Raw genomic sequence first — 9,722 nt, forward strand, 5'->3', positions numbered from 1 at the left:
AGCAGCAGGGGGCGGTGTTCGCGGCTCCCGCCCGATTTATTTTTTATCTTCCGCTTCCGGCTGTGTCTGGTACTATGAGCTTTGTTTTGAATAAACGTCTTCTCGTCAGCTGATTGAAAACAGGATGGCGGAAGAGCAGGACGCCGGTGTTTCTTCTCGGGCTCAGAGGAAAGCTTTGAGTAAGGCTAAAATACTACAGCGGGAGAGCGAGAGGGAGGTCTTCAGACTGGTGAGAGGGGGAAAAACATGCATATTTACAGCTAGCAGGCTAGACTAGCTCATGTTTGCTCTGTGCATTGTGAGGCTTACCCGGTCCCTCTGTCCTCCTCCCGCAGGTCGGGCGGGTCCTGAAAAAACCGGAGTCTCAGCGGTCAGAGGAGGAGGCCGCTGCTCTGCTGCTGCACAGAGACACTGTGGAGGAGCTCTGCAAGAGACAAGTCCGCAGAAATGTGCTCAAGAGAAAGCAGGAAGAGGTGAGACTCCGGTCCAGAGAGGCTGGTTCTGGCCTGCTAAGGTTGGTTTGTCAGCTAGTGGGACAACTTCAGAACAGACGTGGAGGCAGCAGGTTTCTGGGTTGATTGTGGGAAGACTCAGAGAGGTTGAATGGTAGTCGCTCTTTGTGCACAAACTGTAATAAATACAAAAGGACTAAAACCATTCTGGTAAATGCACTGGTACTCATATAGTGCTGTTCTGCTCTAAGTGGGCACTAAAAGCTTCATTTGCCCAATCACACACATTCATTTCTTACACCTAAGCACCTTTTTACACTTTTCACACATACACTCACACTTTGATGGATGCAGCAGGCTCAATTCGAGCTTCAGTACCCATAGATAAGTCAAAATGCAGACTGGAGGAGCCAGAGATTGAACCACTGGCCTCCTGAGCTACCACTCGGGTCCTCATGGACTGCTCATGGAGGAGCAGTATGAGGGCTCAACATCTACCCATGTGTGCGTGTGTTAACTCAATAAGAGTTAACACACGCACACATACACCCAGAAGCAGTATCTCTCAAAGAGCCCAGAAAAAATGTTAGCAGCTATTTTTGCTGGTTTGTAATCCTAGACTTAGCCAAAGTATGAACTGAGGAGCTGCACCAGGCGTGGTTTAACTCTTTCCCCCATAAAGACGACATTTGACAAGATCTTCTGTACCCTTAATGACATGTATTGACACCTCAGTACCAATATACTCCGGTTTGAGTTTGACGACCACTAGAATAGTTTATGAAGGTCAGCTGCATAGGTAGAGTCCACCCTCACTCATTTCTGATGAAAACCCAGTCATTTTGTTCTATAAGCAGGCCTGTAATATGGTAAAAACCACTCCGTTCAGAAAAGAGCATCAAGGGTTATTCCTAGTAGGCTAAAGCAAGGTAGGAGATATTACTTGTTAAAACATCCTGTGTATACTTCCTCTCTTAGAAGTATTTTTGGTGATTAAAAATTTCATTAAAGATCATGGTTGGGTGACAGTGTCCTCCTGCTGTTGTGACGGCGTCTAGCTCTTTCTGCTGTGAGAGGGCAGCGAGGCTTCAGAGTGAAACGTACAGTAGTTTACCGCATGATTTTAAAAAATAAAACTGCTTCTTTTGCTTCGGACTTCCTCCCTTCAGTGATCATTTTACATTATTTTGTCATGGATTAAAAAAAATCAGATGCAAACCATCGTCGCCGTCAATCCCTGACCCACCCTCCAGGCAAACAGTCTATTTCTGATTATTTTTGAAGCTCTAATGGTCTTCAGTACAGCTCTGATGTCTTTTTCAGGTATTTGATGGTGTTGATGAGCTGAAAAATAAAGTCAGGCAGCTCGCTGTGGCAGTCAAACAAGCCAGTCACCTGGTGGTTTACACCGGAGCCGGTATCAGCACGGTATCTTAAACTCTTTCTCTTCATTTTCGCCTTACTTTTCCTTTTTAAACTTTCACAAAACTGACATCGTCTGTAATTTCAGGCAGCTTCTATCCCTGACTACAGGGGCCCTAACGGGGTATGGACGCAGCTACAGAAGGGTCGGGCCATTAGGTGAGATACAGAGTCTTTACTGTGGTATGAAATATATGTATTACTCTCCCCTAGTGCGTTCTGTTTGATTTATCTCTGCGTTTCTTTACAAACAGCTCGTCAGACCTGAGTAAAGCGGAGCCGACGCTCACGCACATGTGCATTAAGATGCTTCATAAGGAAAAGCTGGTATGTCACACCAAAGTCCAAAAACATATTTGAATTTCCATTTAAATGAGTGATTAGAGATTTGTAACTTCAGTTTCAATGGTTACTGCAACATAAAAACAGCATCTAAAGACTCATCAGTTAAATCCAATAATTTAAAAAAAAAAAAAGCCTCAAGTTAAAAACGTTATTTACTTTTTCCAGTTATTCTTTTTTTTTCATATTTTTATTGAGAGACAAGTGTACATTAGTTTACAATGACAATACAATCTGTTCCCCTCACATATTTTTTTTAGTTTTTCTTACATGAACAGATACGATAATACACACACACAGGCACACCCACACACACGCTTAAATAAAATTGAAAAAACAAACAAACAAAACAAAACCTAAGAAGAAACCCAAAACAAACACAAACAACAAACCCCAAAACACACACATAAAAAAAAGGGGGGGGGTAGATATGATATTAATCAGCTGGTAGAGTGTTTAATGACTTGCAATAGTTTACGAAGGGGCCCCAGATACGATAAAATTCTCTGTATTTGCTCTTCGCCACAAGGCCCATCTTTTGCAATTTAAGAAATGACATCACATCTCTAAACCAAAAAGAAACTGAAGGTGGCTTTGAAGATTTCCAAAGGAGTAAGATGCAACGTCTAGCCAAAAGTGATGTAAAGGCTAATATTTTGAAGTGTGTAGGGTCGGTTAGACCAGTGTTGACTGGAAGCCCAAAAACAGCTAGAAAAGGGTCCATGCAGATTTGGGTCCCAAGAGCCTTGGAATTTTCCAGTCATTCTGACAGAAACTTCACAATAACTTCCAGGATGTTCCAAAAATGACAAGACTTATTCTAGAAGGATTTTAATAAGGTTAGCCAAGAAAAACAATAGCTACATTTACCAGAACTTTACTATGATAACAAGCAGATGTGACACACACCTGAAACATAATTGGTTATTTGTGTTTCCTGGTCTGGCATTGATAAGGACAGGACAGCGTCCATTTTTAGCGTTACAGAATATTACCTCGGTTTACCCCGGTGCTGCGTCTCCTCCTTGTAGCATCTCTGTTCACATCACATTTAAAGGCAGTGCTTCATGTTCTGTTTTTGTTTGCTCTGTGTACAGGTTAAGCACGTTGTGTCTCAGAACTGCGATGGACTCCACCTGCGTAGCGGTCTGCCCAGACACGCCCTCTCTGAACTCCATGGAAACATGTTTATTGAGGTAAGAACCACGCATCCTCAGTTCTTAGACTTTGTAGAAAGCCTGGAAAGAATTTGCTGAGATGTTTCTAAAAACAGCATCTAAGTCTAAACCCCTACAGATCCAGACGTGTTTGTTTCGCATCAAAAAAATATTTCTCAGGTGCATCACGTCTTAAAAGCGCTGGAGGTTAATCTTGCCTTTCAAGAGCCGTCACACACGCTGCTTAAATTGCTGCTCGACCCTCCACATAGGCCCGTTTAATGTCATTTGTGTGCTCCCATCATTGGCTGCCTCGTCATTTAGTGTCTGTGCAGTCCTGACCAAAGATTTTTATGCAAATGGGAGGGATTTGCATGAGAATATTACAAGAGCTCAGGCTAAGTGATTAACTGTTAGAGGTGATCCAGATATTAAGTAAATATGTTTTTTAAAAGGATTGCAGACCAATGTGAGAGGGGGCAAAATTGCTGTGAGATGTCATTGTGATGTTATTGAGAAAGATATGACAAACTAATTCCGATCCAGATATCTTTCCTGGATGCAGGGATTTGATTCATTCATGGTGTGGAGGGAATTTTCAGCCTCAGGCAAAGTTATGCAGTCTCTGACTGCTCTTATCCTTTAAATTTTCCAGGCTTGGGATTAGTAAAGGTCTCTGAATTGAGTAATTGAATAAAGAAATTTGAAATGTAGAAGTGAATTGCATCAGCAGTGTAAAGCATGCATGGATGAGTGAACACTAAAAGTTGAAAGAGTAGAAGAAGCCCTAACATTAGATGTGTGTGAAGCAGGATTAAATGTAAAACATGAATTGATAAACATTACAATACATTTCTTACTGGCATCAAACTCTTTATTCAGAGAGTTTAAACTGCTCTGAAACGCTGGGTTTCCCTTCTGTCGGTAGGTGTGCACGTCCTGCTCGCTGGTCAGGGAGTACGTGCGTTTATTTGATGTGACCGAGCGGACGTCGCTACACCGCCATGGGACGGGACGGAAGTGCAGGCACTGTGGCGCCGAACTGAGAGACACCATAGTGCACTTCGGGGAACGTGGGACCCTCGAGCAGCCTCTCAACTGGAGGGGAGCAACAGAAGCTGCCAAGATGGCGGATGTTATACTCTGTTTAGGCTCCAGTTTGAAGGTAGGATTTATAAAGCTGTCTTAGTCTGTAAATGTAATCTAGGTTAGGTTGCATAAATTGTACAGTTTTATACCAGTTAAACAGCATGTGCCCTCAAGAACAGACGTCGAGTTTGCGTAAAACTGAGCAGTCCAAACAAGATTTGAGCCCACAGTAAAGTGACGATAAACCCTAAGGCCCGATTTGGACTTCTGCAGGGAATCTTTGTAGAGCCTGCGACGTAACCTACATATGCTGTGCCAGCCAATAGAAACAAATAAAATGCTGGGTCTATTTTCCCTACTGGGTCTCCACTTTTTGTTGTGGTTAGTTTTTGCTAGACCACATACAAAAACTGTGGTGAGAAAAGAGGGATTGATGGTAGTGAACAGATCGCAGTAGTTGCGAGCTGCATTGTCCAGACCTGTAGTTACATTTCTAGAGAGCTGCATCGTCAGGTTACACTGTAGGGTTTCACAGGGGTTTGCAGTAATGGTAAAATGGTTCTTATATAGCGCTTTTCTACTCTATCACAGTACTCAAAGTGCTTTACACGACTTGTCTCATTTACCCATTCACACCCATTCGCACAAGCACTTTTGTCTAAGTTTTTTCTCTGTAAGTGCTTTCTGTCTAACATTCACACACATTCATACTCTGATGGATGCATCTTGCCAAAGGATACTTGGCATGCAGACTAGAGCAGAGCTGCGGTGTAGATTTCCCCAGTAGCTCAGTCATGTGCAACTTTAGAGTCTCCTGGTTATTAATGATCCTGGAGCATTCAAAAGGTCACAGCCTCTTTTATTATTCAGTTAGTAGTTTTTTTTAATCATATTATGATGCAAAGAAGGGTTCCCACACGACTTAAATCTAGGACTCTCCACCATTTGACCCTAGAACTGAAGAAGTCCAGACGCTTTTCTTTCCAAGCTCCTTAGACAAAGGGTTCCCCTTGTCCTGCCAACTCAGTTTTCTTTTATTTCACTTGCAGGGATTTTTTTTTTTTTTTTACTTTATCCAACAGCTCTAATTAGCAGTTGTATTTCAGGTAAATGCAGAGAAAATGTATGAAGAACTTATCAGTTACTACTGCGAGTTAATTTATAACTACATTTGAGTTGTAATAATGGCAATATTGACTTCATTTTTAACAACACAGTACTTTAATTGTACTGTTTACATGGACGGCTAACTCCTCCTGGTTCTGGTTTTCATGCAGTAGACCAGTATATAAGTTAAAGTTTACCTTAAACCTTATAATATAGTCTAAATATATGTACAATATAAAAACCCCAAATATTTATTGATGTAATTCCATTTGTGAAGAGGGAAAAACCCATTTATTCATTTTACTGTGTGTTACGTTCCCCTAAAAGGGGTCTAGGCGATGAGGGGGAAGTAACAAAATGTGTCCGGGTCAGAAAAAGGAGACAGAGGCAAAATGGTTAAATTAAAGAGTTTTTGTAGAGGGACGTAACGCTGTGTGAAAGAAGCAGAAATCAAGTAGTAGGACAGTTAAATTCCAGCTATATGGCTTTAACTTTTTAAAGGAACCTCTATTTTGACGAGTGGTTTCCCTTTGTACTGCCTCTTGCTCTTTCAGGTGCTGAAGAAATACACTTCTCTGTGGTGCATGAACAGACCAGCAAGCAAAAGGCCCAAACTCTACATTGTCAACCTTCAGGTACATTTACTTTTTTCCAGTATAGGTGAAAAACATGCAGATAAATAGATGAGATGTGGGTAAAGTTCTGAATGCTCATGGTTCATTATGCACTGGCATTTTTGTTTTAGTGGACACCAAAAGATGATCTGGCTGTGCTGAAAATTCACGGCAAGTGTGACGATGTCATGAGACTCCTCATGGAGGAGCTGAACCTTCAGATTCCTGCATATAACAGGTAGGATGATAACGCCCATCAAACACAGATGATGTAAATAATATTGGCTTATTGATATAAAATCTGTCATTCAGATATACAGATGGAAAATTACAAAGAAAACAATTTAGCCGAATAGTTCACTGCCCTGAGTTCTCCTCGTTGTTTTTTATCAGGGCAGACGATCCCATCTTCACTCTGGCTACACCTCTGCAGCTTGAAGAGGTGCAAAGCCACTCTCGTGAGGTCGTAGCGCCTCCCAATGATCAAAATGACTGCTCAGATGACCCCGAGGAGCAGAAACCCACATCCGTGCAGGGCGGCTGGTTCGGACGAGGGTACGGCAAAGGAAGGCAGAAGAAGAAAAAAGTTGCGTGACTGACAAGACATTGTGAACTTTTTGGTCACTGCCAGCAATTTATCCCATCAAGAGATTCAAGTTTGAATCCCGTGATGATGGAAAGTTGGACTTGAAGCTTCTGGGGTGCTGTTTTGTAGGATTGTGTACTTGCCATTAGGAAAATGGCACATTGCACTGAACTGTCGTGTTGTACAGCGTACACTATAGAGTGATACCTGGGTTCAGAGCAGGATTTTGTTAAGCAGCTGCTGTTTATGTTTCTGTGTTCATGGCAGCTAAGCCAGCTGGGTTAGACAGAGCCAAATTTTAGCTCAGTGTGGCTAGGATGTTTTTTTTCTTTTCTTTTTTTTTCTTTTACAAAAACTGACAAGAAAGGTCTTAAAATGTGTCAGAAAATGAGGTCCTGTAGGGGTTTGGTTTGGTTTGTTTTTTTGTGAATGGATCACTTTTGACACCATTTCAGGTGTTTTTACCAGACTGGTAACAGGTGCTTCTTAGAGCCTGGCTGATATCACCAATATCAGTATCTGCATTTCCCACAAACACAGCTAGCTGATCTGAGTAAAGGTGGGGGGTAAACAAGTAATTCATGGCTTACTGGAAGAAAACAGAATTATTTTTAAATATTATCCTAGTAAGTCTTCATAAAGAATGACAAATGTTAGAAAAGTTTTTGCTTTTATGTATCTGAAAGGGGAAATAATATCACCAAATATTGGTGTAGCTCGTATTCCTGTATCAGTTGGGCTCTACAGTGTCTACTTTACGCTCTGCTGGTGTAGTCTGACCATGATGTATTAAAACATGGATATCTGAGGGCAGAGTACTTCATAAATACTGTATCATCAGAAGAACATGAGTGGCAGATAACAACAGCAGCTTAAGCAAAAGTCCATTTTAAATTATGATTTTCTATCTTTTACACATGTACTGATTATAGTAGAATATATTTTTGTAGTGTTTGTTTTTCATATGTTCAAGACTTCCCTTTTTTTTTTTTTAAAAACATGGCATCTTTCTGTTGATGTTTATTTTAAAGGTTTATGTTGGCCGTACTTAATTTTTGTGTGCTGCCCTTGACTCTGCTGTAATCCTTCCTCAGGTATGCAGGCTGGTTAGTACAGCCGCTACTGTATTACATTTGTTTACGTTTAAACTTTTGTGTGATTTGTTTCTTTTTTTTTTTTTTAATTAAAAAAAAATTTGTTTACAGCATAGGAAGGTAAGCTGAGTTTTGCGTTAAATTACTGTTTGCTTAAGTGATTGGAAACAGTAGCCAGAGTCATTGTGTCTGTTATTTTATCTCAGGAAGAACCTTTAGTGTCAACAGTCTCATCATGTTTGGTATAGTGTTACACATTATCAAAAAAAAGTGCAGGCTGTCTTTGATAAGCTAGTGTCGGCATTCCTAAAACTCAAACCAGTGCTAAACCTGAATGTGAAGCCTCGTTGGTTTTTGCTGTATTTCTTTTCTCTCTCACACGCAAAGATGTATTTGTGAGAAAATAAATCATGATGCAATGAATTTTCTTTCTGCTACCATTTGTTTGATTAAAAATAAAGAAACTATATCTGATTTGGTGCTCTAACTTATCCTATTGCCTTTGTAGGTTGTGTATAATTCTATACAAAATAAGAAATGGGTGCAAACAGAAATGAAAATGCTGTATCTAATCCAAAAACGGTTTGTACAACTCTGAGCTTGAAAGTCAATATTTAGTAGGATTACGTTTATTCTTCAGCACAGCCTGAACTCTCTAAGCAAATGCTGATGTGAAGTGGTGTATGACTAATATCTTTATCCCAGTAAAATATGTTTTATGGTGATTTTGGGCAAAATTTTTCTTCCCCCAAATTCTGCTTCAGTAACATTGAGGTGCAGGAGGCCAATCCATTCATCGCTGTCAAACACACTGCCGGCAAAAGTGCTCCTGGATAGGAAAACTGTATATCTTTCCTGAGCTCCTCTGAACATACTGCTGATTGGTTAAATAAAAACAATCGCGTTTGGACTCATCACTTCATCAGACCTGTTGCCACTGAAAACTAGCTTTTTCTCCATGTTTCACTTCCTTAAATAGCTTCTTAATACAATCCCACTTCCACTGAGACCATTTCCACTGATCAATGGCCATGAGGACCATTCACAGAGAGTTGGGGAATGGCTGCAATCACAGCATTGTAAGATGGCGAAAGATGTACCCTTAGGCCCCCTCCTCGATTCAGAGATGGTCTTTCCCTTTTCACGTAAATGGCCTCCTTGACTCCGCGCTCAAACCAGCGTTCCTCCATGTGCAGGATGTGTACATCCTCATCATTGAAAGAGTGTCCACTGGCCTGTAGGTGTAAATAGACTGCGGAGTCCTGGCCTGACGAGGTGGCTCTTCTGTGTTGTACCATCCGCTTTGCCATAGGTTGTTTGGTTTCCCCGATGTATAAATCCTGGCAATCCTCCTGGGCTTTGATCAGTGGTTGTTGATCAATGGTCATGAGAATTTGCATAATTATAATGAAGGACCTGACCTCCCAGCCCATTGTTCCTTCAGTGGGCTGGTTTCAGTCATTATGCAAATATTGTGTTTATAAGGTTGGGGAAACCTGCAGTCAGCTGAGACTGAAGAAGTCACTTGGATGAGTGACGAAACGTTTCTCCCACTGAAAACGCTACGTCCAGATGAACAGAATCAACTTTTGGAGATTTACTTACCTGGATGATTGAACACGCATCAAGACATTATACTGTAAATCTTAAAGATATAAAAAGCAGTAACGTACACAGTGAATGTGTACATGTTGATTAAATGTGTATTATCACTTATCTAGCTTGGGCGCCCTTGGTTTCTCACACAGCGGTACTTGTTACTGCCGAGGGCAGAAAGTTACGCTGAACATGTGACCTGGCGCAATCTGCACGTCAGCGGTTCGATGTGACGTGGTGCTAGAGGCGTTGCCCGGGGCACC

At 41.3% G+C, this 9,722-nt stretch overlaps 1 protein-coding gene and 1 long non-coding RNA gene across 2 annotated transcripts; one reads left to right on the forward strand and one right to left on the reverse strand.

Annotated features, from left to right (window-relative positions):
* Nucleotides 1-84: 84 nt before the first annotated feature.
* On the forward strand, nt 85-7,757 carry sirt7 (sirtuin 7). The gene is made up of 10 exons (XM_085161478.1): nt 85-229; nt 336-473; nt 1,776-1,880; nt 1,963-2,033; nt 2,129-2,201; nt 3,314-3,412; nt 4,302-4,538; nt 6,124-6,204; nt 6,315-6,421; nt 6,577-7,757. The coding sequence occupies exons 1-10, from the start codon at nt 125-127 to the stop codon at nt 6,776-6,778; spliced, it is 1,218 nt and encodes a 405-aa protein (XP_085017604.1). The 5' UTR covers nt 85-124; the 3' UTR covers nt 6,779-7,757.
* Nucleotides 7,758-7,918: 161 nt separating this feature from the next.
* Nucleotides 7,919-9,694, reverse strand: LOC146516408 (uncharacterized). Its single transcript, XR_014874345.1, has 2 exons — nt 9,469-9,694; nt 7,919-9,359 (listed from the first exon to the last, which is right to left on the reverse strand). It is a non-coding gene; the product is annotated as an uncharacterized LOC146516408 (long non-coding RNA).
* Nucleotides 9,695-9,722: the final 28 nt, after the last annotated feature.

This window comes from Neolamprologus multifasciatus, chromosome 6 (genome assembly GCF_963576455.1).
Source record: "Neolamprologus multifasciatus chromosome 6, fNeoMul1.2, whole genome shotgun sequence".
NCBI classification, from domain to species: Eukaryota; Metazoa; Chordata; class Actinopteri; order Cichliformes; family Cichlidae; genus Neolamprologus; species Neolamprologus multifasciatus.